The following is a 27,976-nucleotide window of genomic DNA, read 5'->3' on the forward strand; positions in this document are numbered from 1 at the left end:
CATGGTATATTACACAAATTTTATATATTTACATTGACTAGAAAAATATAAACATAATATTTAATATAGATAAAAAGAAAAATATTTACATATTATTAGTCCTATCAATATTCATATTTTCGTCTGGAAAATTAAAGAAATCAGCTACATCCAAATGCATGGGCTCAATATTATCTTCAGAGATAAAATTTATCTCTAGATTATTTTTTGCCCTTTTCAAAGATGCCTGATATAGCTGAACAAAGCGTTTTGACGATCGGCAAGTCCGCGATCAGTGCCCCACACCTCCACATCTATGACATACACTTTCTGAATTTTTCTTCAGTAAAGCTTCTGGCTTTTTACCCTGCCTTTTATATTGCTGATCATTTCTCGGTGCTAGTCGAGTATCATGATTATAATTTCTTTTTCGTCCATGACCACGACCACGACTGGGCCATGACCTCTTTCTCGTTGGTTATAATTTGCCTGATTCACTTCTAGGAGTGACAAAGAACCATTTTTCATTAATAATTCATTATGTCTTTCAGCAATAAGAATGTGAGATAATAATTCAGAATATTTTGTAAAATGTTTTTCGCGATATTGCTACTGGAGGAGCATATTCGCGGGTGGAAATGTAGAGTATATTTTTTTGAGTTTATCTTGCTCAGTGATTTTATCTCCGCATAAATTTAACTGAGCTATAATTCTAAATAAGACAGAATTATATTCAGTTATATTTTTGAAGTCCATTAGTCTCAGATTTAACCAGTCATGACGTGCTTGTGAAAGCATGACCAACTTCAGGTGGTCATATCTTTCTTTTAAATTTTTCCACAATTTCAGGAGATCCTTTAATGTAAGATATTGTAATTTGAGCCCCTCGGCAAGATGGTGGCGGAGGAAAATCATAGCTTTTCCACGGTCTTGACTAGATGCCGTGTTATCATCTTTGGTGGTGTCTGCCAGATCCATCGATTCTAGATGAATTTCGACATCTAGTGCCCATGAATTTCAAGAAATATCTAGAGCCACAAATTCAAGTTTTGAAATATTTGTCATTTTATGAAAATAAAATTAAATAAAACTTTTACCACTTTTTGTTATCTTGAAAAAAAAAAACCCGAAACCTCGTGCTGATAACGTGTTATGAATTAAATAAGAACTAGCTTAGCAATTTACAAAGAGAGAATAAACGAAAATGAGAAGAAGAGAAGAGAATAAGTTTTGTATCTGTGCGTATCTTTTTCTCATTTTACATGCCAAGAATGACAATATATAGGAAAAAAAGATAGGCTAGAAAGTGAGGAAACTAGTGGATTGCCACTTTTGAGTAGGCCCCACCTATAAAGCAACATCCACTAACTTTCTAACAATGGAAACATTCTTTAAATCAGATAATTAGAAGGTTTAACCATGATTTATGGGTCTACCTTAGTTAACTAAATGTTGACCAGTAGAGAGTCAAAAAGACTTGAAAAAACCCGCAAGTGAAAAATGGTGCCGAACTCTTCTGGCTAGAAAATAATACATAGATGGGCCCGCGTGAGAGAATTTAGTCTCTTCGTTTCAACCAAAAAGCAAAAGGAGCAATGAAATGAAACCAACTCAACTCAATTCGTTCGACTGCATAACGCCAAAAAACATAAAAATGATGTGAACATTTCCAAATAGTTATACACACCCATTTCCATTTCATTCACCTAAAAAAACATAGAAGAAGAAGAAATGCTTCATCTATGCTCTCCCCTCCATTTTTCTATCAAAACTTTGAGTTTCTTCTTCATTTTCTTCATTCTAGCTTTCTTCTTTACAACCCTTCACCATCACCAAAAACCACCACTAACTTCCCTTTTCTACTTCGACACTTTCCTCTCTTCCGCCACTAACTCCACCATCTCCACCTACCTCCGTCACCTCACTCTCCACCCTCATCTTGCTGGTACAACCCCTTCCCTCCACACTGCTCTTTACGTTAAGTCCCATTTCCAATCCTTAAACCTTCAAACCCATGTCACTAACTACTCTGTTCTTCTCTCATACCCTTTATTCTCTTCAGTTACTCTCCATTTCCCTAACGGTTCTATACTTTCTTTAACCTTGTCTGAGCCGGGTTTCTCTTCTTCAACCGGCGTTGTAACGCCTTATCACGCTTATTCACCATCTGGGTCGGCGTACGGTAACCCGTGTTTTTTGAATTATGGGAGGGAAAAGGACTATATTGCCCTTAGTGCGCATGGGGTGAAGTTTAAGGGATGTGTGGGGATTGTGAGGAGGGGTGGTGGGTTGTCGAGGAATGAGGTGGTGGAGAAGGCGGCGGCCAGAGGGGTGAAAGCGGTGTTGATGTTTACGGAGGGTGAGTTTAAACAAGGGGTTGAAAGAGGGACAGTGATGAGTGGTTTAGGGGACCCATTAAGTCCTGGGTGGGGTGGGGTTGAGAATGGTGAGAAGTTGAGAATAGATGACCCTTTGGTGATGCAAAGGTTTCCTAGTATACATTCATTGCCTATATCGATAAGGTCAGCTGAGATTATATTGAAATCACTTGAGGGACCTGAGATGCCTTATGAATGGAGAAAGAGTATGAGATATAGTAATAGTGGAAGACTTGGTCCCGGACCCATTATGCTCAACTTTACCTACCAGGTTAGTTCACCCCTCTTTGTCATGCTCCTTTTTTTTTTTCCTTCAACTTCTTGTGTTGAATGTCTTCATTCATTTTGTCGTATATGTTGATTATGACTACTATATTTTTTGGAAGTTTCTGGAATGATCCGTTGTTTTAGTGAATTTTTTGATAGAGGATGGTTAAAGATTACTTCTTTGTTCTCATGTCTGCTTTTGGTAAAGAAAGATTACATTTCCAAATATTGCCTAAGCATCTTTTGGTGAAGTAATGAAATGATATTTAACAATTAGAAAACATCTTGAATGTGGGGGTGGCTGGTATTGGCTTACGCCGTTCTTGATTGTGGGGTGGTAGGTTAGTTTGAGTAGGATATTTCAAACTCACCTTAAAGTTATCTTTATCTATCGGGAGGTAGCTGGTTGGGAAAGAGGGATGTTGGAGGATCTGGGATGTCTTATAATAGAAAGATGAACCTGAATATTACATAGATAAGTTGGCCTAAAGATGATTAACTTCAGGCCATGGTTGACTTTTTGAGTTCATTACACAACTTGTAATGAGGCTTCCCTCTGTAAATACTTGACAGTTTTGCTGCTGTTTTAAGCAATACCCATTGCCAATCAAACAACAAAAAAAGATGCTTAGCTTTAGCTATTACAGTTTGTGGTTTGATCGAGCCATCGAGGTTTTGATCAATTGGGCATGCAATGGTAATATTCTCAAAACAGGCTTTTACAATTAGCAAATATAACAACTCTGCTTCTGCTGATTTATCATAAGGTGTGGTCATGATGCTACGAAATAGAAAATCTCATAAACACTACTCCCTCCGTTCCAAAATAAGTGGTGTTTTTAGCTTTTTATTTTGTTTCAAAATAAATGGTGTTTTACATAATCAAGAAGGCATTAATGATGTTCTTCCAATTTTACACTTGTTCAAATAAAGGAAGTCCTTACATAACCAAGAAACTACTAAAGTGCTACATCTTTTTCAAGGTGTTTATCAAGGTATTTATTTAGGGTAGTTTAGTAAAACTACATTTTATTTTCTAGGAATGAGTACTTTTGTGCCCAAGCTAAAAACACCACTTTTTTGGAATGGAGGGAGTATGATAACAATAAAAAAAGACAGCAGCAGCAGAATAAAAAAAGGGCAGCCCGGTGCACTAAAAGCTCCCGCTATGCGCGGGGTACGGGAAAGGGCCTGACCACAAGGGTCTATTGTACGCAGCCTTACCTTGCATTTCTGCCAGAGGCTGTTTTTAAGACAGAATAAAAAGAAAATTTAAATATGATTCACAATGGTTCGGGGCGAAAAGAGAGCAGATTACATTTTATCATATGGATGCTATCCTGTGTAAACATATTTATTAACTTCTTCTTTTGGGGTTCTTCCTGTTTGAGTTTGCCTTCTTCCATTTTTACAAACGCAGGATGAAAGTTGAGTTGAGCAGTAAAAATACCTGCCAAGTAGCTCTTCATGATTTATTCTTTGAGAAGGTGTAACATAATGCATGCTATTCCCGGGGCATTGACCAGCTGCAAGGTGGACTTGATAATTTTCACCATGTCCAGAATATATAGAATGTTTGGTTCACTATCTACATAAAAAAAGAGAATATAACCTTCTTTTAATAGGCCAAACAAAAATACTGTAGCTAATTGTCTTTCAGTGTTTGCTATGTTTCCTTTTATCACTATAAGTAATGATCCAATCAATCAAGATACAAAATGAGACTCGTATCCATATGATTTTGCAGTTCTCCACAAATACCATCATTTGGTTGCTCATTGCTGTCAAACGTTAGCTGGCTTGTCAAGCTGATCCAAGGTTGACTTTAGAAAACAGAACATAAATTTCTAGAGTCTGGATCCTTTAAGTTGTCTAAAACTAGATGCAAGGTTGCTGATTATATTTAGTTGCTTCATGGTTCGCGTAAACATGATGGCCAAATCCTAGTTGTACTAGTCTCATAATATGTGAGTGATTCATACGCATCTCTTAATTTATAAAGGGTTAACATGAACTTGGTATACAGTGCTATACCTGATCCCAGGCCTGTTTTCATGAAGCAACGATAAAATAACTGTGATGTGATGAGACATCTTAAGTACGTAATGTATCATCAGCTATAGACGTTGAAATATTCAAATCTCAGAGATTTAGATTTCAGAGTTTTGATACCCCAAATCATCAAATATCATATTAATAATGTAGTCAGTACAAACAAGATACTTGCATGAATAACTTGAATGCGACACATCCATCGGTGCTTAGCTTTCCCGTGTCTTCTTGATTAGGTGAAAGGAAGACTGAGCAGAACGATGTCTGATTTTCTATAATCGAACATTACATATATTTGTCACCATAAGCCACTAGCTTTTCCAATTTTTCAGTTGACTCTTTACCATGTTATGAGAGTTGCTTTTAATGAGAGAGGAGTAGCCTTTGGAGAGCATGGTCCTCTAGATGAGAAAACTACAGTTTATGGAAAGAGAGAATGCATAGTTACGTCCTCCAACTATGACACCATTTTTAAATAGACACTATAACTTTGCAGGGTGCTAATACCCCCTTGAACAATTTCAAAATGATATAAATATAACCTTTTCCCCTCAACCTCAGTTATCAGTAAGGAGTAAATCACACACCAATTATTATTTGCCAAGTGTCAAATTCATTAATTTTATATTTTTATTATGTTTTTTCTTACTTTATTTCTATTCCTTTTCCTTTTTTTCCCTCTCTCCCTTCATTTTTCTGCACTTAAATCCCTATACCCTCTATTCCTCGCCATTGATCCATCCCTTCAGGTCCGGCCAACCCTCGACATAGCCATCACTATTTCATTTGTTTCATCTCTCCTAAATAGCTCTAACCCTCTATTATTAATTGTTTTATTTTTTATTTTAGATAAGAGGATCAAGTGGGTTGAGATATATGATTGAGGCTGTAAATTTTTTCTTGTATTGCTGCTGCCATAACCACCCCCACCACCAAAGTCACTGCCAAATCACTGTTAAATTGTCATCAAATTAACATTTTGAAAATCAAAATCATAACAGTTATGATGAAGGGAAGCACTATTAAATTGGAGCTTTGTAATTCCGTTAACCAAAAAAATGATGGATAATAACTTCATAACAAAATTAAAAGAAAAAGTAGTAGACAAAGAACTGTTAGGATAGAGAACTCAGGCAATGTGGAATTTATCCAAACAATGTTATAATGACAATAGTATGTTGATAATAACAAAAATAGAGCAAATAAAGAAGACAAATTTAACGTGATTCGGTTAGTGTGATCTAGTCCACTGGCGGAGAGGAGCTATTTCACTATATCAACAAGGGTACAAAAGAGAGTACAAAATTAGAGTAAATACTCTAATTGATCCCAAATACCCCAAGAGAATAACCTCACAAGATCACTTCAAAGAAAGAGTTTACACAAGTGTTGTCCCTTGCTCTAAAGGAAAGACAAAGAAAGAGAGCAATGAAATGTTTTCATGTGCTTCAAGATGTGTAACAACTGATGAGCAACTTTCATGTTTATAGGGATGAAATGCACTTGTTGATGTCATCAGTGCTGTCAATAGAAGATACAAACTTTAGCATTTCAATCTTAATATATCAACTTTTATGGCTGCCAAATCTCAACTTTTACGGCTACCAAATCTCAACATATACAACTGCCAAATCTTAACATTTACGACTGCCAAACTATTCCGCAATTTGCTGAATGGACATGTTCCTGTAAAATAACCATAACTTTCTATTCCAAACTCCAACTGATGTAAATTGGTGGCATTAGAAAGAAGACTCATAGACCTTTAATTTGATAGGTCATGAGCCACCTAACTCTTTATATGCTGAGAGATATGGTCGTTTGAAGTTGACCCTTATATGAACTCATGTGAATACTTAGCCGATAGAAATGGTTTGACTTGGCTTGGTGTTTGAGGTACCTTACGACCCTAAAACACATCCTATACACTTACTGCACTTAATAAATGACCTTAAATATATTTGCAACTTAGAAATTATCAAGTTCGGACCTATACACATACGGATAATGGTTTGAATCTTTGCTTAAAAGTTGCGGGGTGTTTCAAGGTCACACTGACCGAACCACGTTAAATATGTGTCTTCTTTATTTGCTTTACTTTCGTTATTATCAACTTACTATTGCCTTTACTATTGTCATTATAACATTGTTTGGCTAAATTCCACACTACCCGAGTTCTCGATCCTAACAAGAACAGTGATTTATCAGGTTATAGGCTCAAGGAGAAAGAGCTTGAATAAATGAGGATAAAGAATATGAGAGAAAAAAGAGAAGCAAGAAGATACTTGGAAAAAATGAAAATGGGTGAACAGTTCGATGAAGAAGATAAGAGGAAAAATAAATTAAAATAAATAAAGTAACAAAAAAATATTTTCAATGTAACAGATGCTCAAAAAATTAAAAAATCTTAATGTTTACTTATCTCACGCTCTATTGGAGAGTGAAGTACACTCTTCACGTCACATGGGGTCATAAGGGGGTAATAAATTCACCTTGAACAAGAATAAGGGGGTATTAGGACCCCCGCCTAGTTAAAGTGTCTTGTTTGTAAATAATGTCATAGTTGGAGGGTGTAATTATCTATTCTCTTATGGAAATAAACTTACTGTTAACACTCTTTTCAAACAAGTCGTGTCACTTTTTTTTTTGATAATGGTAACTTTTTCTTCTATATAACCACATGTATACTACATCAATGTAGTCCCCCTTTTAAAACATAGTACAACCTAGCAGACTCTATTTGTGCTTTTTGTCACAAATAGTCTAAAACATCAAAGAGGTCTTCTGCCTGTACTAATATTACTTGTTTACACCAGAAATAATAAAGAGCTAACCAATTCATCTTAAAAGTCTGTAATTTATTCTTCTTGCTCTCAAAACACCTTTGATTCCTTTCTTTCCACGCTATCCACCATATGCAAGCTGGGACAATCCTCCATATCTCTTCCTTTAGTGTACTGTTGCCCACGTTTATCCAGCAACTTAGAAATTGTGCTATGTTTCTTGGTTTCACCCAAGTGATCTTTCTAAGACTGCTGAATATTCTCCATAATTGATCTGTCCATTTGCAATACAAAAAGAGATGGTTGACTGTCTCTGTCTGTTCCTCACATAAGTAGCACCTTGGACATAGTTGGAACTTTTTTTTCCTCAAATTTTCTCGTGTCAACACTGCTTCCTTGGCTAGCAGCCATGTGAAGCAATTTACCTTGTATGGGATTTTAATTCTCCAGATCATCTGCCATGGCCAGTGCTCCATCCTGTCATTTAAAAGATTGAGGTCTTTGTAAGCTGAATTGACACTGAAAACCCCTTTGCTGCTAATCTTCCAAACAACCTTATCTTCCCCATCAGCCACATTGCTAAATTGTGCCATTGTGTCTTGAAAAGCCTCTATTTTTCCCATCTTCCCAGTCATTTAAGCTCCTCCTAAGATGGAAGTTCCACCCCTCTCCTGTCCACATTCCAGAGACTGTTGCATTTTGTTGAGTGCTTAGTGCGTACAAGTCTGGAAATAATTGTTTCAAGGGTCTTTGGGTTATCCATTTGTCCTCCCAAAATAACACCTTCATGCCATTACCCACCTGGAATCTGATTCTAGATAGAAGCAAAGGCCAGAGATTTCTTACTGATCTCCAGATACCACATCCATATGGTGTAGTCACCATCTTTTTCATCCACCTATTCTCCATCTCATATTTTTCCTTGACCACATCTTTCCATAGCATATTCTCTTCTGTCATAAACTTCCACAACCATTTTAACATAAGGCTTTTGTTTTGCCTTTTCATGATTCTGATCCCCATTACCCCTTCTTTCTTGTTTTTATGACCTCTTCCCACTTGACTAAATGGAACTTCTTTTTATCTTCATTTCCCTGCCATAAGAAGTTTCTTCTCGAAGCATCTATCCTCTTTATGACATTGTTTGGTGCTGGGAACACAGACATCATGTAAGCTGGTAATGCATCAAGCACACTGTTAACCATAGTGAGTCTACCTCCCCTAGACAAATATTGTCTCTTCCAATTGGTCAACTTCTTCTCACACTTCTTTATCACCCCATTCCAGATCCCCTTTGATTTGCTCTTTGCCCCCAATGGCATACCTAGGTATATAGCTGGTAGCTTCCCTACTCTTCCACCCAAAATGTCTGCCAAACTATCCACCTTAACCACTTCATTAATGGGGTATGAAGCTCTTTCCCCAGTTTATGTGTAATCCAGAAACTGCTTCAAAGATGGTGAATATTACTCTTAGAATCACTATTTGCTCTCGCACTGCTTCACAAAAAACAAGAGTATCATCTGCATATTGTAGATGAGTGATCTCTAAGTCATTTTGTGTAATGTTGTTCACCTGGAAGCCCCTTACCCAACCCTTCATCCTTGCTGTCTTAGTCAGATTACTCAATCCTTCAATGGCTAGAATGAATAGGAAGGGTGACAGGGGGTCACCCTGTTTCAGTCCCCTCTGAGATGGAAAGAAGCCACTGGGAGTTCTGTTGACTAGAACAGAGAACTTGACTGTACTTGTGTAGTATTTCACCCATCTAATCCACTTGCCTCCAAAACCCATACTTTGCATCATAAGTAGTAAGAAATTCCAGTTTAAGTGGTCATAGGCCTTCTGAATATCAAACTTGCATAAAATTCCAGGGCATTGACTTCTCTGTCTAGATTCTACACATTCATTTGCTATTAGGACTGCATCCATAATTTGTCTACTTTTTATGAATGCCATTTGTTGTCCGTCTACAAGTCTGTGTAGCACCTTCTTCAGCCTTTCTGCCAAAAGTTTAGCTATGATCTTATAAACCCCACCTATTAGACTAATAGGTCTAAAGTCTGTCAGTTCCATAGCTCCCACTTTCTTAAGAATTAAGGCCACAAAGGTGGCATTAATGCTCTTCTCAAACATTTCTGCCTCATGAAAATTCTGCACTGTAGCCACCAGATCAGTTTTAATGATGTCCCAGCACTGACTGAAGAAAGCCATGGAGTAACCATCTGGCCCTGGTGCTTTGTCCCCCGCACATGCTCTTATGCCCTCTAGTATTTCCTGCTGCTCAAAAGGTGCCAGAAGTAAATTGTTCTCTTCTTTATGAATTATAGGGCAATCTCTCATCTGCAGATAGGGTCTCCAGTCTTCTGGCTCAGAGTATAGTTCCTCATAATAAGTAACTATCTCCTTTTGTATCTCCTCCAGTCTATTCAAAATTTCTACTCTCACTTTCAACTTTGAAATTGTGTTCTTTCTCCTATGTACATTTGCAGTTCTATGAAAGAAAGCAGTGTTTCTGTCCCCTTGCTTTAGCCACACTACCTTGGATGTTTGTCTCCAAGCTATTTCCTCCCTTTTAGCTATGTTTTCAAACTCCATGTTCTAAGCTATTTTAGAGGTTATCTCTTCTGTCCCCAGGGATCTGTGCTCCTGTATCTCGTCTAATTCAGCTAGTTGTTTCAGAACATTTTCCTTTTGAGTTCACAAGTTCCCTTGTGCAGTTTTGCTCCATTCTTTTAGCTTCTCTTTTAGTGCTTTGAGCTTTGCAACCAGTACATAATCAGGTTTCCCTCTAAAGTTGAAAGAATTCCACCATCCTCTTACTTTATCATTGAAACCCTCTATGTCCAAACACCAGTTCTCAAATTTAAAGTATGACTTTGTGTTTTCTCAATCACCACATTGTAGCATTATGGGAGAGTGATCAGAGGTCACTCTGTGAAGTATATTTTATCTTATATTTCTGAAATTTGTTTCCCACTCTTCAGAGAACAAGATTCTGTCCAGTCTGGCTGCTGTTGTATGCATGTCTCCTTTCTTCCAGGTGTACTTTCCCCCATATAATTCAGGATCAACTAGCTCCATGTCTTCTATGAAGTCTGAAAAGTCTGTCATTCCTTTGTTGATTCTGTTGCAATTTTTCTTTTTTGACGGGTACCTCACAGTGTTGAAATCCCCACAAAGAACCCAGGGACTAGAAATCAGACCCCTGGCAGCACCAATTTCCCACCAAGTCTCTTCCCTTTTTTCTCTATCATTTGGAGAATATATTCCTGTGAAATGCCAGCTAAAATCTTGACATAACCCTGTGAAGCTACAGGTGACGGAGTACTTCCCCACACTACTGATTTTTCCTTCCCACTCCCTTTTGCCACACATAATAACAATACCTCCCTTGGTTCCACTGGCTTCTAACTGAGCATAATTCACCCATTTATTCCCCCATACTTCCTTAACAATACTAGCAATTTCCCCTTCCATCTTTGTTTCCTGAAAGTAAACTACATCAGCCTTCCAACACTTCATAATGTTCTTAATCACTCCCCTCTTTCTAGCACAGTTCATCCGCCTTATGTTCCATGAAACTATTTTTAGCTTCATCATTGTTCTATCGCCAGGTATCCCCCTCTACTTCTAGTACCAAAGCTCATAAATTTTGTGTCCAATTCAAGACCTATCAATTCCTTCACCCCTTTTTTTTAATGGACATAACTTCCCCCTGTCCCCCCTTGTTGCCTTGCTTGTTATTATCGATTTTCATGAAGAGCTCCTCTGCTTTCTCCTCACATCCTCTAAAGTCTACTCCAAATTCTGCACTCAATCTGAGTATGTATTGCTTAATCCAGTGTGGAGGATTTACTGGATTAGCTTGGCCTTCTGTTGGTAGTTGACACATCAGTGGTACTGCATCCTCTGTGATCTCCATGCTACTATCATTCTGATCATTCAGTTGTGTTATTTCCGCTACTTGTCTCTCCATGTTTGTTGCTTTGGTTACGATGACTGCAGTCTCCCCCACCTCTTGTATCTCCCCCTCTTGCTCGCGCGACAAAGAATTTTTCTTCCCCACATCCAAATTTTCCAGCTTATCACGTCTACTTTGATTATTGGTTTGAGAGAGATTAGCCAGTATCTCGATATTTACTAAGTCCAATCTTTGGGCTTCATAGTTGTTCTCTCTCTGTTTTTAGATTTTGCTGTGCCTAAAGCTTTTGTTGGGCCCCTGCTTGTCTCTTCACTTATATGGCCTCCTATTGCATATAAAGGCTCTTTCCCTTTACAATTTTGCACACATGCCTGGGCACGTGACTTCCCATTCAAAATTCCTTCAGTTGTCGATGTACCCACGTGTTGTGGTGTATAAACCTTTGGTTTCTTCACTAAACTTGGAGACCAGACCCTTATTCCCCAGCGGTCGTATAGTTCCATTCTCTCTCCTCTTTTCCAATCTCCATCCCCCTTTGTATGTAGATTCCGGTGTAATAATTACAGATTTGTTCTGTCCTTGAATAGCAATAAAACTGACATATCTGCCATTTTCATTGTATTTAAGAGAGCAATAGAACTCTGCAAAATGGTCCTTCAGATTCCATCTCCTAATAACCTTCCCTTTTCCAATGTCATGTACTAATTAAGTATAGTAGGATCCACTTTATACTTTATAGAAGTTCACATTTCTCAAGGAGTTCATGCTTCCCTTTGGATACTCATTTAAATAGTATGGATTTCAATTCTTGTTTAAATAGATGTTTTTGTTCAAATTTGGTCATAATAGTCTCCAATTATGCCGAGGCATATCTATTTCTTACCAAAAGAAGTGGATGATTTATTGTCAGATTCTGCTAGGAGCGAGTTACTTGTTAAAGTTGCCTCTTAACTATTTTGTCACTGCTACTACTTCCATTATCAATACAAATGGTCATAATAGTTATTGCCAAGTTTGCAAGTGTAGCTTAGTGGTGGATTCAGTGGGTTGAGAACCATGAGGTCTCAGGTTCAATTTCTAGCAGAGGCAAAAACACAGTGTGTTTTCTTCCTATATGTCCAAGCCTTAGTGGATAGAGTTACCCAATACTTGTGCTGGTGGAAGGTAGCAAGTACCAATGTTTTTGACGACAAAAGGCGACAAGGGTCTGCTTGCCACAAGGTGAGGCGAGGCGCTTGCCTTTTTGAAGTGCGGCACCAATTAATACCAAAAAATTAAAATATTTAATTGCATATATAAATGACCAAAATCTCAATAGCAATAACATATTAGCAATATTTCAATTTAAAAACTGAAAATAGATAGTACATACTAAAAGTCTAGAACTTGAATTAGGAAAAAACCGAACACAAGTCAACAGTTAGAAAGAAACAGAGGTAGAAGTAACTCTGAAGTCTGAAGAAGAAGGAAAAAGAAACAGAGGGAGAAAAAAAAGAAATACGGATTGGTGAGACTTTGGAGTCACTGGAAAAGTCTAGCTGGTTGCCGGAGAAGTTTAGTCGAGTCGACTGGTTGGAGTTACAGTCTAAGAGTGCAACTGTGCAAATTTGGAAAGAAAACCCTAAAACTACCTTTACTACCTTTTAACTTTAAAACCCTAAATTGGTCGCCTTTTTTTAAAGAAAATACAAAAGGCGACGCCTTTCTTGCTTTTGTTGCCTCTCGCCTTTGTCGCCATTGTTGCCATGGCGTTGCCTTTTGAAGATCGCGTCGCCACAAAGCTAATAGGTGATGAAGGGTCGCCTTGCCTCGCCTCGCCTCTCGCCATCGGCGACGAGGCGATCGCCTTTCACAACACTGGTGGTACCCCATGAAATTAGTTGAGGTGCCCTCCTGCGGTCCTCGACACCATAGTTATCAAAAAAATATTTATTGCCAAACTCATAATTATGTGATTTCTCTAAGATTCTAGCATTTCCATGAATGTTCCTTAAAAGGTTAAATATGTTCTTTGGTTGATAGAAAGTAAAAGTTGCTCCTAATAGTTATTACTTCATTGTCACACAATGGTTATTTGGATCAGCATTTTAAAAGGCTTTTTTAGGCTCCCCCAAGACAAACATGCATGAGTCAAATACATATTAGGAAAGTCATATTGGTCAAAGGAACTTTCTCTTATATTGAGACATCTCCTGGTCTCAGTTGTTTGATCCCATCTTTGAAGAAATATGCAGTTCATCAGTTTCATCAAAGAAATAGATCTTTTGCAATTTTCACCTGCTAATTCTCTCGAGATATCTAACCTAATTTTACAGCGTGTGAATTCATGTAACCATTAGATTTAGTTGATTCTTTTCAATTTAACGAATAAAGTTACCCAGCAAAATGGTGTACATACGGATGGCTCAAAAGCAGGTTAGCTCAGAAATTTATTAAAGTGTTTCTGCATTATTTCTGATTCCAGGGTGAGAAAAAGATGGCAACAGTTCATAATGTTTTTGCTGTCATACGGGGATCACAGGAGCCTGATCGTTTTGTACTTCTTGGAAACCATAGAGATGCATGGACTTATGGAGCAGTTGACCCTAATAGTGGAACCGCTGCCCTGCTTGACATTGCTCGTAGATATGCTCTTCTCATGCGATTGGGTTGGAATCCTCGAAGAACAATCATTCTCTGCAGTTGGGATGCAGAGGAGTTTGGGATGGTAGGTAATGTTCTATCTCCAGAAGTCACCAGCATGTTCTGCTGTCTAATGGTAGGATCAGATGCAATATCTAGAATTGACTGAGATTATTCTGTCCAACTTGTTTAACCCCCTTTTTTGGAAATATGTATGCTAATTCAATGAAATAGACTTGTGATTTAATCACTTCTTGTTATGCTATTGAACAAGAATATCATGTGGACGCAACCTGTGAATCTGGCTGGATAATTAAACAGTAGGATTGACCATAAAGTAGGAAAGTTATTTGAGTGGCTATAGTGTATAGGCCTTTATGCATGTTTTATGGCTTGGACGCTATTTAACAGAGAGAGTGCAGAATAGCCCATCACAGATATTCTGGAACCTGATTCTGGGCTAATGTAATATTAGACTGCTTCCTCAAAGCTACCAGGGTTATTGTAATGATCTTTACTTTTGTTTTGCACTCATCTTATTCTCTCTTCATGGATTCAGATTGGATCAACTGAGTGGGTTGAGCAGAATCTTGTCAACCTTGGATCTAAATCTGTGGCCTATCTAAATGTGGATTGTGCAGTTCAAGGCCCTGGGTTTTTTCCCAGTACGACTCCTCAGTTTGACAATCTGCTTACCGAAATCACCAAGAAGGTAAGCCTGCTTTGCTATCATTCGATGGAAGTTTTAGACAATGATGCCTTTTAATCTGATGTTTTAGCTAATTGTATTTGATTTGCTGGATAAGGTTAATGATCCAGACTCAGAGGGCACGACTCTTTATGAAAGATGGACAACTGCTAATAGAGGTATCAAGGTAAGGTTCTCATGCTCTGTTTTTCTTTATTTCTTTACACAATCTTTCCTCAAGCAAATTATAGGTGTAGTAAATACTCGTTGAATTAGAATTCGTCATGTCTTATCTATCAAATAGGAATACTGAATACTGAGATTTTGTTGAAAAAGATAATTGATTTACCATTAAACGAGAACTACGAAGATACTTCCCGATCGATTAGAATATTATAAAAGAAAATGGTCAAAATTACCTACATCTAAAGGGCTGTTTTGGATGCAGAATTTTATGCACATATGAATGTTATAACCAAAAACAGAACTTCTAAACTAATCAAAGAAAACAGAAAAAAGGAAAATTCATCTTTTCTTTTGGGTTTTGCATACAAGTTGTTTTTTCATATATATTCTGAGAGTTGTAGCATATGAGACAAAACTTCCATAAGTATAATGTGTTGACTCATAAACTCATCATTTCTCGTATCAGTATTTACCGTTTCCTATGAGGTGGCTTCCCCCTGTTTTCCACCACTAAGTGTGAAGCATTTTGAAATTGTAAGTTGGTTGAGCAAGTGCCCCTCATTGCAAGTCTTTGCATTTGGAAAGAGTTCTTTATCCTCCGTAAAAGCATTTTCTAGGAGACTGAAATGTATGGTACCTATCTTCAATAATAAGATCCCTTCTGTAACCAGTTCCAAATGTTGCTAAAATTCTGTTTCTCCTTGGTATCTGGCATGAGCAAATGAGGGGGTCCCTTGCATCCATTTGTTTCCGTGATTTATTGTCCTGTTTATCTTTTCTTCTGTACTCTTCTAAGCTGCGTGCAAGTGTGATGGTCTTTGCATATGCAGATTCAACGGCTTAGTGGTGTAGATTCAGACTTTGCCTCATTTTTGCACCATGCAGGTGTTCCTTCTGTTGATCTGTACTATGGCAGAGGTATAGTGCTTCCATTCTTAGCTAAACCAGACCAAACCCAAATCATCCAAAAAATGGGATTTCAGTGCATCCAAGGTACATTGTGCCCCATATATTCTTTAATAATTTCGTTGTTCTCTTGCAGATTTTCCAGTATATCACACAGCATTTGATTCCTACAACTGGATGGTAAACTTTGGGGATCCATTGTTTCAGCGGCATGTGGCAGGTAGTTACTTATTTTATGTAGCTTTAAATGTTTCTGTAGCTATTCGAAGTTACTGACTTTGTATATATGTTGGATGCATCTATATGACTTAAAGGTATTTCTTAACATCTAAAATTGCATATGTTTGATCTACATTGATACAAGTTTTTAGGGTTTTATTTTTTATGTTTGGCTTTTGATGTCTGCTATGGAGATGACAGCCTTTTCTTTGTTTCTCCTCCCTTCCTTCACAGTGACAGGAGTGTGGGGACTTCTTGCGCTTTACCTGGCTGAGGATCCGATTTTACCTTTTAACTATCTCCCATATGCTGCTGAGCTGCAGGTAAAGAGAGTTTAAATTTTGAGGGTTTCACTTTTGGAAGCATAAGCTATTGTTAATACCTCTGAACTACCATTAAGATGAATATGTTGGAGTGATTTGTTGCTCCCAAACGCAAACACACGTGGTCGCCAAGTAATACAATGACTCAAAAGTCGGATATCGTACCACAATGACTTGCTTTTTCAGTTTATTAGATTTGCTTCTACTAGTTAATTACACAAGTGTTTTCACTACAAGTTGATTTTTGTTGATTTTAATCTACTGCACAAAATAAGCTAATTAGGGTGTGTTTGGTATGGAGGAAAACATTCCAGAAAATATTTTCCAATTTTCATTATGTTTGGTTGATCAAAATGTTTTCCAAACATTTTCTCTAGGAAAACAAGCTCCTAATGAGGAAAATGACTTCCCTAATGGAAGTAGGGAAACCAAGTTGCATAAGTGAGGTTCCAAGTATATTGTCTCCTCCCCACCCACCCAACCCTCACCCCTTGACCATCCCATCCCCTGCCACCCCTGAATCCCACTCTCCATCCCTACCCGCCTCCATAACGTTTTGTTAGATAACATATAAATGCTCATGGGATAATATTCTTTTACTTACTTACCAGTAGAAAATTAGTAAGACCCACTTATTGAAAATTAGTAAGAGACCCACTTATTTTCTAAGAAAACATTTTCCCTCCTACCAAACACATCCAAGTAACTATTTTATTACGTATCAATATCAAGAGTCAGAACGTTGGGTTTTAACACAATAAAAGATAAGATTCAAGCATTATAGATCCACTAATAATCATGTGAGTAATCACTTGAACTGACTGTGTAATCTACCGAGCTATTGATTAACGGGGTAATAGTGCAATTAGAATCTTTCGATTTCTTAATCGCTGATTCGTATCACCATTCAAGCCTATATGTCTACGGTCATGAATTTAACACGAACACATTCAAACAAAAACTTTCTTTATACTATGTGATTGACCCTAAAAAATGCAAGATATATTAAGATTAGGAGATGAATACAACAATATTAATGCTTGCTTTATTGAAGATCATAAACTACATCCTCTTTTGTAGTCACAGACTTATCTGCTGTGGTCTTGTTTTCAATGAACACCACACACACTCTACTTCTCCCTAACACATCCTTGTCTATGGGTTAATGTCTACCAATTTACAGGACTATACCCGTATCCTGAGTAAGTTGTTGGAAGGAAGCAACATTTCGTTGCGTCCTATTACTGCTGCCATTCAAGAACTTGCAGCTGCAGCTAAAGAAACTCTAGAAGAAGCTAAGGTTAGATATTAAACTCTGTTGCACAATTTTACTTTCTTTCTTCCAAAGTAGTTGTGATCAGATACTGAGCATCGGGAAGTGATGGAGAAAAAAAAATGGAATGGGGTCCCAAAATACATGAAGGTTACTTTTACTGCTACTTTTTCCTCTTGTAATTGTAATTATAATCTTAAACAAGTACTGCAAGTCTTAACGAGATAGTTATTGGAGTTTTCCTCGGAACCCAGATTCCTATCTCCCTGATACATAGTATGTTTCAAGTAAATCAGCAAAGTAACGAGAACAGCTGAGGTGGCAAAAGTTAGTTAGGAATTGCTGAGTTGGCAAAATTCTGTTAGCTCTGTTAGGAGTTAGTTGCTACAGTAAGCCACAGTGCAGTTAGTTACAAAACAGTTAGTCGATTGATTCAATTTAGCTTTAGCTTATATACCAGTTGTAGATGGAATTGTAATTCATTGTTGAATGAAATAAGCTCTTCCTCTCTCTTTTCTTAATACAAATTCTTAACTAGTCTTCTCGGATGAAGTCCCTGAACTTGGCATTCATCTTCCTCGAGATTTTACCTCCTGCATTAGTCGCATTTACTGTTTGTGCATCACTTGGTATCAGAGTCATCAATCCCTGGCATGGCTATGACGACACGAAGCAAGAATCAAGAAAGACCAGTAGAAGAAATGGAGGATAGATTTCTGCAGATTCAGGAGCAATTGCAGAAATTGGAGGGCATGTCTAGTATTCATGGATGCAATACTCAAACAGAAAAGGAATTGGGTGCGATCAAGGAAGCAATTTGGTATATGAGTATGAAGGGAAAGGAGAAAGAGCTTGGAAGAGTAGAATCTTCGATTGCAAGAGAAAGGAGAAAGAGCTTGGAAGAGTAGAATCTTCGAATGCAAGAGAGTGTTTGATAGAATGCCAACGTGAGAATCGACACAGAGAAACACCAAATGCTGCTGCTTACAATGGTGGTAATTCTTTCATTCGTTACTCCAGATTAGAATTTCCTCGATTTTCTGGCCAAGATTAGCGAATTTGGTTGTATAAAGTCGATCTGCTGTTCTCCATGGATGAAGTACCCTTTGAACAAAGGGTGAGGGTGGCTGCTATACACCTTGAAGGGGAAGCTATAGCTTGCATATGTCTTACTTGAGATCTAGAGTGTCAGTTTTGGATCCTACCTGGACTGAGTATGTATGGCACTGAATGAAATATTTGGTGAAGGCTTTGAAGATTCTATGGAAGCCTTGAAAAATCTGCATCAAACTGGCAGTGTTAGGGAGTATCAGGCTGAGTTTGATAGACTGTTGACAGGAATTAACTTATCAAATGAGAATGATATTAGCTGTTTCTCGGGATGTCTGAAACCAGAAATGGATAAAGCTGTCAGAATTCAGTCACCAAGAACACTACTACAAGCCTCTAAGATTGCGCGGTTGCAGGAAGAAGTGTTTGAGTCACAAGCACAATCTTGGGGTCTTAAGCCGTATTCCCCAAAGCCTTCCTTTCCAAACTCCACTATCCAAACTTCCACGTTCAAGAAACCCTATGAACCAAACTCCAATAAGCCTAATAGAAGAAAGAGTATTAACTGTAGAGGAAAGATTAGATAGAATAGCTATAATGGATGAACAGATAAGTAGAATGAAAAGAAATAATGAAGAATTAAGAAGAGAATTAGAAAGAAGAAAACAATTAAAAGCTGAAAAAGATAAAATGATAAAAGAAATGGATGAATTTAGGTTTGAAGATGTAAAAAATCAACAAAATGTAGAAAATGAGCTAGCGACAAAATTAGAAGAATATGTCATAGAAACGACAGAAAAGGAATCACAAGATAACCAGAGTGAGATAAGTGAGACTTATACAGAATTAATAGAAAAAACAAAAACCTTGCAGATAGATAATTTAGAAGAGGATTCAGATATAGAAATTAATGCTGAAGATGTAGAAATGAAACCAAGCTTCAAGAGAAGGCACCTCAGGTAAAAGAGAATATAAACGAGGATTCACCTCTTATGAAAAAGATATATTCGGAAAAGAACAAAACGAAGGAAGAGGAGAAAGACAAAAAAGAATGTGGGAAAGTCGTAGGAATTAAAAATTTACACCACGCAAGAATACAATGCCAGAATTCTTAAATCTAGATTGCCCAGAAGATATGAATGAAGAAATCCAAAGATGGATAGCATACATATCTAAACAATTAATAGACAACAAGATAACAATAAGAGACACACCAGGATACATAGAAAGAACTTTCATTGGAATAGTTAAATCATGGTACTTAAATATAGCACCAGGTATAAAAGAAAAAGTAAGAACGGGAACAGACCCAATGACAATTTTAGAAAATTATGAATTATTGATTAGAAATGAATTTGCTAGTGCTGACACAGAATTACAACAAAGAGCAAAAGAACAAGACCAATATAGGACAGGATTAAATAACTTAGTTATATGTGATATGTGTTATTTAAAAGAATATATTTGTGCATTTAGAGAATATTATTACAATAATGGATTTAATGACGAAGAAGGTAAAGAAAAGAGAAAGTTAATATTCACTAAGCTACCAGAACCATTTGGTTCAAAAGTTGAAAAAGAATGGAATAAGGCAGCAAGAACAGATACGTTAGGAAGTAGAATACAATTTTTAGAAAATTGGAATGCAATATTATGTGAAAAATATATACTAGAATATAAGATGGAAAAATCAGTTAAAGAAAATATGAGATGTTGTACATCAGTTAGAGCACCAAAATTCGGATGTTCAAAGAAATACCCAGAGAAAAAGTAGCAAAAAGAAAAAGAAATATTACAAAAGATACAAACCTAGGAGAACAAAATACAAATATAGGAAGCCGAGAAAAAGATATTTTGTAGAACAAATATACGCTAGAGACTCAAAAACATGTAAATGCTACAATTGTGGTAAGTTAGGACATATGGCTAGGGATTGTAAGTTACCTAAACAAAAAGAGCTAAATGACATAATATAAAAATATGATGATTTGGAATTAGTTAATACAGACTATTTGGAGTATGAGTTAAGTGATACAGATTCTATATATGAATTAGTAGATAAAGGAGAGGAAAGTGAAAGTTACTCAGATACAAGTACAGATAATAATGATATAGAAGAAGATGAGTGAAACTGAAATAAAAGAAATAATTAGCCAAGACCACATAGAAACAGAAGAATCTAGTCAACATATACATATCTGTGATAAAAAACTATTTGAAAAAATACAAGGAAAAGAGTTAGATCTGACGGTAGATAAAATATTTAAATTTCCTATAATAAGAAATTATTTTACAACACAGAAAGAAGAATATTATGTAGTAAGTAAAAGGGAACATATAATAGACTGTAGATATGCAGAAGGAAAAGCTAAAATACCCTTAATAAACCAACAGATTTATTCTGAAGAAAAAGCTAAGATACAAAGTAAGAACCCAATAAGATATGTATTCTTTGGAGCAACAGAAATATTAGTAAAAGCTTGTTTAAGGAAGGAATAGATATACCCATAGAACTATATATAGCAGATGATAGGATAATAGAACCTATAGAAAAAAGTATAGTAGTATCAGTTAGAGGAAATTTATGTTACCAAAAGTTTAAGTTTATAGTTAATGGAAATTATTCAGTAGCATTAACAGACAGGAACATAGACAAAGCTTTTGTATTATACTGGAAAATAGGAGGAATACAACTAACACCAGGTAGTAGAATATGTACAGCAAGATACAAAAACCTATACGTATTGACCACCAAACATAAGATTACAGGGAAAAACAAAATAGACAAGGTAAAAATAGGAAACCCATTTAATGAAATATTGAGAGTAATAGATTATGAAGATAATACATATAATGATACAGATACATCACAGTTAAGTATCATAACTGATAGAATAGAGAGTTTTAGAAGACCATCAGGGATAGTAATAAAAGAAAAACCCCGAAAAGAAGAACCCTTAGGACAATTTTACATACTAGGAGAAGAAAACACAAGAATATTACCAATATTGATAGATACAGGTGCAGGGAAGAATTTCAATACCCCAGATTTAGTAAAAAATGAAGAAATACAACCTAGTGATTTTAGGTATTTAGACTTACAAAAGAATAGTTACAAGAGCCTAGGAAAAGTAAATAAAGATATAAAATTAGCCAATAAAGCCATTAATATACAATTTGAAATAAAAAAGAAACGGAAGACCATAGCAAAGAAATCATCTTAGGAACACATTGGTTAGCAAGTGTAAAACCCTATGAACTTCACCATGATAAGTTAATATTTACTTATAATAATGAAAGAATCATAGTATTACGAGAATTAAGAAAAATACATGAGCTAAGAAAAGAGTATGGTTAAATGAAGATACACATACTAATTAAGATAATTGTAGAAGAATATTATAATAGATATTATACACCCATGTTAGATACAGGAGCTGAAATTGGTATATGCAAATATAACTGTTTACCACCCACAAAATGGAAGAAAATGAAAACAGACTTTGTTGGTAAAGGAATTAACAATGAAGGGAGTATGATAAGTTATAAAGCAACAGATATAGATGTACGAATTTGGGATAAGATACTCAAAATAAGAGAAATATACAGCTATGATATGAAAGGAAAAGATGTGATCTTAGGATTACCATTTATACAAGACTATTATCCACATACAATTACAAAAGATTATTGGTACATGACAACACCATGTAAGCATAAGGTAGGAGCAAAAATAGTTATCAACAAAGAAACAAAACCAGCAGATTGGATAAAAGGAGATAGTAAAATAACCCAAAAAGTGGAGACAAAACCAAGAGAAAATATTAAGCTAGAACTCATAATACTAGCAATAGATAGAGAAGAAGCTATTAAAAAAAAATTAGAAACCTTATATTCAGAAAACCCTTACCAAAATTGGGAAAACATAAGACATTAGCTACAATAAAATTAGAAAATGAAAACAGCATAGTCACTCAGAAACCTTTAAGATACAATTTTGAAGACCTAGAAGAATTTAAAATGCATATTACTGAATTAACAGAAGCAGGATATATATACAGAAAACATAGTAGCCCAGCTTTCATAGTTAAAAAACACAGTGAAGAAAAAAGAGGAAAAAGTAGAATGGTTATTGATTATAGAAACCTAAATGCCAAGAAAGAAACATACAATTACCCTATGTTGATTACATGGACCTAAATCAGATGACCATTAAGGACAAGTTCCCAATTCCCATAATAGAGGATCTGTTAGATGAATTGGGGGGCGGGGAGCGGTGCTGAAGTGTTTTCTAAAATTGAACTGAGAGTAGGGTACCACCAGTTAAGAATGCCTGAAGGTGATACTCATAAAACTGCTTTCAAGACTCATGAAGGCCACTATGAGTTTTTAGTCATGCCTTTTGGCTTGACCAATGCACCATCATCCTTCCAGAGCCTCATGATTGTTGTGTTTAAACCTCTCCTAAGGAAGTCAATAATGGTGTTCTTTGATGACATACTGATCTTCAGTAAGAGTATGAATGCTCATCTTGTTCAAGTGGAAGCTGTGTTTGAATTGATGAAACAGTTTCAGTTGTATGCTAAGATGTCTAAATGTGCTTGTGGTGTATAGCTAAAGTGGAGTACTTAGGGCATTTTATTAGTGCTGAAGGGGTCTTAACTGATTCCAAGAAGATTGTGGCTGTCCAGCCTGATTTAACATTTAACAGTTGAGAGGATTTTTGGGGTTAGCAGATTATTATAGAAGGTTCATCCAAGGTTTTGGCTCTATTTGTAGACCATTACATGATCTGCTCAAGAAGAAGGGATTTGTTTGATCAAATAAGTCTACTGCAGCCTTCTACACTCTGGAGCAAGCACTGGTTTTTGCTTTTGTGATGGCTATGCCAGACTACTACCAATCATTGTTGGTTGAAACTGATGCAAGTGGCAAAGGGGTTGGGGCAGTATTGATGCAGCAAGGATATCCAATTGCTTATATTAGCAAGTCCTTGGCTCCTAAGCACCAGGCTATGTCAGTGTATGATACGGAGTTACTAGCGCTTATATTTGTTGTGACCAAGTGGTTACATTACCTGCTGGGAGCACACTTTGTGGTCAAGACTGACCAGAAGGTTTTGAAGCATTTGTTAGGCCAACACATCCATACAGATTCCCAGATTGCTGGTACTTCAAAGTTAATGGCTTTTGACTTTTGATTATAAGAGGGGGTCTGAAAACAAAGGTGTTGATGCCTTATCTAGAAAACCTGATGCTGAACTTCTGGTTATTTTCCTTTCTCACTTCCAATGAATGCATTATTCCAGCAGATTAAGGCTACTTGGGTGTCTGATCCGGCGTTGGAGGAAATCATTGCTAAGTTACAAGTGGATCCCTTCAGGTCTTATACTTGGTGTAATGAGCAGTTGAGGTGGAAAGGCAGACTTGTGGTACCCTGAGGACTATCTTGGAGTTCTGGCATAGTACACCTCAAGGGGGACATTCAGGTACGGGTGCCACCATCAGGAGATTACCGTCACTATTCCATTGGAAAAGCCTTTTTCAACACACCAGGGAGTAGGGACTTTATTAATAGATGTGATATCTGTCAGAGACATAATTCACCTGGTTTATTAATAGCCTCTTCTGGTCCCTGAGGGTGTTTGGTCTGATATATGTCTTGATTTTATTGAAGGCCTTCCTAAATCCAATGGAAGGGAAATTATTTTGGTGGGTTTGGACAGACATATCATGTATGAATACTTCCTCAGCTTGCAACATCTTTACACTGCTCAGTCTGTTGCTCAATGTTTCTTAGACACTCTGTTTAAGTTGCATGGCGTGCCAATTACTATGACAAGTGATAGAGATCCAGTGTTCATGAGCTTATTCTGGCAGGAATTATTCATCTTCAGGGGGTACAACTTCAGAGACCCACTGCTTATCATCCAGAAACTAATGGTCAGACAGAAGTGTTGAATAGAACCTTGGAGACTTAAGGTGCTTTTGTTCAGATTGTCCCAAGGAGTGGTCTGCTTACTTGTCCTTGGCTGAGTGGCGGTATAGCACTACTCATCAACTTCCATTAAATGTACTCCTTATGAGGTGCTCTATCACCAAAAACCACCTCTGCATCTTCCTTATCTGGTTGGTGAGTCTAATGTAGCATGGTGGACAAATCTTTGGCTGCAAGAGAGGCACAACTGAGAATGAGGGATTTAGCAGACAAACATAGATCAGACAGGGCTTTTGCTGTTGGGGATTATGTGTATCTGAAACTCCATCCTTATAGGCAGGTTTCAGTAGTTGTTAGGCTCTTTAATAAGCTTGCAGTTAAGTACTTCAGTCCCTATCCTATTGATGCTAAGATTGGTGCTGTGGCCTATAGGCTAATGCCTGCTGATGTTCTAATTTATCCTACCTTCCGTGTATCTCAGCTTAAGAAATGTCATGAATTGCCTTTAGTCTATGTTTCACTTGTCAAGTCCTTATTGTCCTACTCCTGAGGCTATTCTGGAGAGGAGGTTGGTGAAGAGGGGCAACAGGGCTGTTGACCAGGTTCTGGTGAAGTGGACTGGCATATTTTAGGACCAAGCTACATGGGACTGTCACTGAATTGCAGCACATATTTCCTTCCTTTCACCCTTGAGGTCGAGGGTGTTCTTCAGCAAGGGTATTGTTGCAAGTAAATCATCCAAGTGACGAGATAAGCTGAAGTGGCAAAAGATATATTTAGGAATTGCTGAGTTGGCAAAATTCTGTTAGCACTGTTAGGAATTAGTTGCTACAGTATGCTTCAGTGCAGCTAGTTAAAAAGCAGTTACTCGATTGATTCAATTTAGCTTTACAATTATATACCAGTTGTAGATGGAATTTTAATTTATTGTTGGATTAAATAAACTCTTTGTTTTTTTTAATTGATGGGGCAGCAAAAAAGGGGTTAAAAATGACTCTCAATCGATTGAAATGTCTTTCAGTTGCTTTCAATAATTTTATTAAACATTGAGTGGCTTTAAATAGCCAACATAAAATACTATGCATAATTTGAAATTCAAAATAACCTAAAATATCTCAACAACTCAAACAACTTAACTAAAATTCAAAATTCAAATTTATCTTAAACTAGACAACTTATTTTACTAAAATTACTGCAGTAACTAAAAGCAAATTTCAACACTTTTCTCTCTTTTCTTAATACAAATTCTTAGCTGATCTTCTCGGACTAAGAGCTTGTTTGGATTGGCTTATTTTAAGTGTTTTAAAGTCAAAATAGCTTTTAAGCACTTTTGTAATGTTTGGGTAAAATAAAAAATGTGCTTATAAGCACTTGTTTTTAAGTCAATATAACAAAAATAAGCCAAAAGCCATAAGTTAGAGCTTGTTTGGGTTGGCTTATTTTAAGTGCTTTTAAGCACTTGAAATTTAACTTTTGACTGTTGACTTATAAGTCATAAGCCAAACGCTAATCCAAACAGGCTCTAAGTCCCTGAACTTGGCATTCATCTTCCTCGATATTTTTTCTCCTGGATTAGTCGAACTCACTGTTTGTGCATCATGGTATTCTGTACTTATCCTACTTTAACAGTTGTACTTTGTGGAACATAGAGAGGAAACACAAGAGTATCCTCTGAATAAAAACTGAAGGTAAAAAAGGAGAAACAATACATGATGGCTTTCTATTCTATCACCTGCATTGCTGTTAGCATAAGTTTATAACATGAGATGACCTTCGGCATGTTTTCCTCGTAAAACAAATATTCAGTGGGTGATTTTAGTAAAAATAAGGAACAAGGGCCAAGGATTGACGCCTTTTTCCCACTACTCGTGCTTTTATTTTATGTGTGGGATGGACATAAAAAATTTTCAATTATATTTTATGTTTTGCTTGCTTCTTATTTTAGGATATTTTCTTTAATCATTACTCATGAATTCATATTCACTCGGCTCCTCTATTTGTATTTGTAAACCTAGAAACTGAAAGAGGATGAAGCCACAGATGAGCACACAGCACTGAAGCGACGAATATTAAATGACCGGCTCATGTTTGCTGAGAGGGGCTTTTTGGATGCAGAAGGGCTTCAGGGAAGACCATGGTTCAAGCATATGGTAAAGTCTTTTTCCCTATAGTTGAGATTTCACAAATCATCATTGGGTTCCTTTACTGTTCAGTACCTCACAAAATTCAGATCTCCTCTCATCTCACCCTTGGATATGTGTGGAATCCCATAGGAAATCTTCATTCACTATGCTCCATGAAAACTATGATAACTGTAGAGCTTTGCAGGCCAATGAAAAAGTACCAAATACATCCTAATAATTTCGACTGTTGTAATTTAATAGCTAAAGAAAGCCAGCTTTGAGTGACTTTGTTTTAGGATGATTTTCATCGAATTGATCTGCTCCAAATGTTGCAATGTAGGCTTACACCCCTTTGCCAAGAGCAATTAACTAAATGGACATGTAGAAGAGCACATTATGTATTTCTCGTCTCCACAGCCATTGGCCTTGACTGAGAAAATGTATTATGAGAATGAAGCTAATCCCTGCTAAAAGAGGAATAATTTCAAGATTTAGTACCTAGTATTTCAAGATTTCATGAATTGTGAAATGATAAAATAGACATTTAAGATGATTTACAACCACCACAAAAATGGCTGGGAAGATGGCAGAAGTCGTGTATCTGTTTCCTCTAATGATAGTAGTAAGTGTTTTGATTTTTGGAATGCAGGTATATGGGCCTCGTAATGATGGTGAAAGTGAGTTAGATTTCTTTCCTGGAATAGCGAATGCAATATCTAGATCTTCAGGCAGCGGAGGAGAGCAGAATGCAGCAATTCAGCATGAGATTTGGAGAACTGCAAGGGCCATACAAAGAGCTGCTCATGCTCTTAAAGGGGAGCTAATTACCTGAAAGACGGTGCTTACACTCCAAAGCATAAACTCATACTTGTACATACTCTTTTCACCTTTTTATAATTTGTAATAGGAGGGAGTATTAAAGTTTTATAGGATTCTTTCTTTTTCCATCACTCCATGGAGTTGACCACTTTCTCTCTTTGCTTTTGAATATTTAGTACTACTCACAACTCAAGATTAGGCAACTTAATTAGCAATACATGAGATAAAAAAGATTGAAAATAATGTAACCTGGGATATGTTGGAAGATCAATATTTTTTGAAAAAACAACTGCTCTCAAGTGGTTTTACATAACCAAATTGAATTGGAGATATCAGTCAAATATACCCTTGAATTATTCAAAATGAGTGTATATTTTATGTTACATTTTTGTCACAAAAATGCCCTCGCCATTATGTTTTTGCTCAAAAATGCATTTATTATTAAC

The 27,976-nt window shown here is 36.7% G+C and overlaps 1 protein-coding gene across 2 annotated transcripts; it reads left to right on the forward strand.

Annotated features, from left to right (window-relative positions):
* Positions 1-1,521: 1,521 nt before the first annotated feature.
* LOC129904153 (probable glutamate carboxypeptidase AMP1) lies at positions 1,522-27,661 on the forward strand. Of its 2 annotated transcripts, none has more exons than XM_055979696.1 (10): positions 1,522-2,628; positions 13,906-14,091; positions 14,566-14,718; positions 14,813-14,881; positions 15,711-15,798; positions 15,923-16,006; positions 16,240-16,328; positions 17,512-17,628; positions 26,604-26,738; positions 27,361-27,661. In XM_055979696.1, exons 1-10 carry the CDS (start codon positions 1,711-1,713, stop codon positions 27,541-27,543), a joined length of 2,022 nt encoding a protein of 673 aa, XP_055835671.1. In that variant the 5' UTR covers positions 1,522-1,710; the 3' UTR covers positions 27,544-27,661. The 2 variants fall into 2 exon arrangements, with proteins under 2 accessions (XP_055835671.1, XP_055835670.1); XM_055979695.1 differs by having other exon boundaries at positions 1,523-2,628; positions 13,849-14,091.
* Positions 27,662-27,976: the final 315 nt, after the last annotated feature.

The sequence above is a fragment of the Solanum dulcamara genome, chromosome 9 (assembly GCF_947179165.1).
Source record: "Solanum dulcamara chromosome 9, daSolDulc1.2, whole genome shotgun sequence".
In the NCBI taxonomy this organism is placed as follows: domain Eukaryota; kingdom Viridiplantae; phylum Streptophyta; class Magnoliopsida; order Solanales; family Solanaceae; genus Solanum; species Solanum dulcamara.

What these genes read in the sequence shown, in the direction of transcription:
- LOC129904153 (XM_055979695.1), top strand. Translation starts at nt 1,711, where the DNA reads ATGCTTCATCTATGCTCTCCCCTCCATTTTTCTATCAAAACTTTGAGT. An exon ending in TGCTCAACTTTACCTACCAG is followed by an intron (nt 2,629 to 13,848) that starts GTTAGTTCACCC and finishes TTCTGATTCCAG; the next exon opens with GGTGAGAAAAAGATGGCAAC. An exon ending in GTTTCAGCGGCATGTGGCAG is followed by an intron (nt 16,007 to 16,239) that starts GTAGTTACTTAT and finishes CTTCCTTCACAG; the next exon opens with TGACAGGAGTGTGGGGACTT.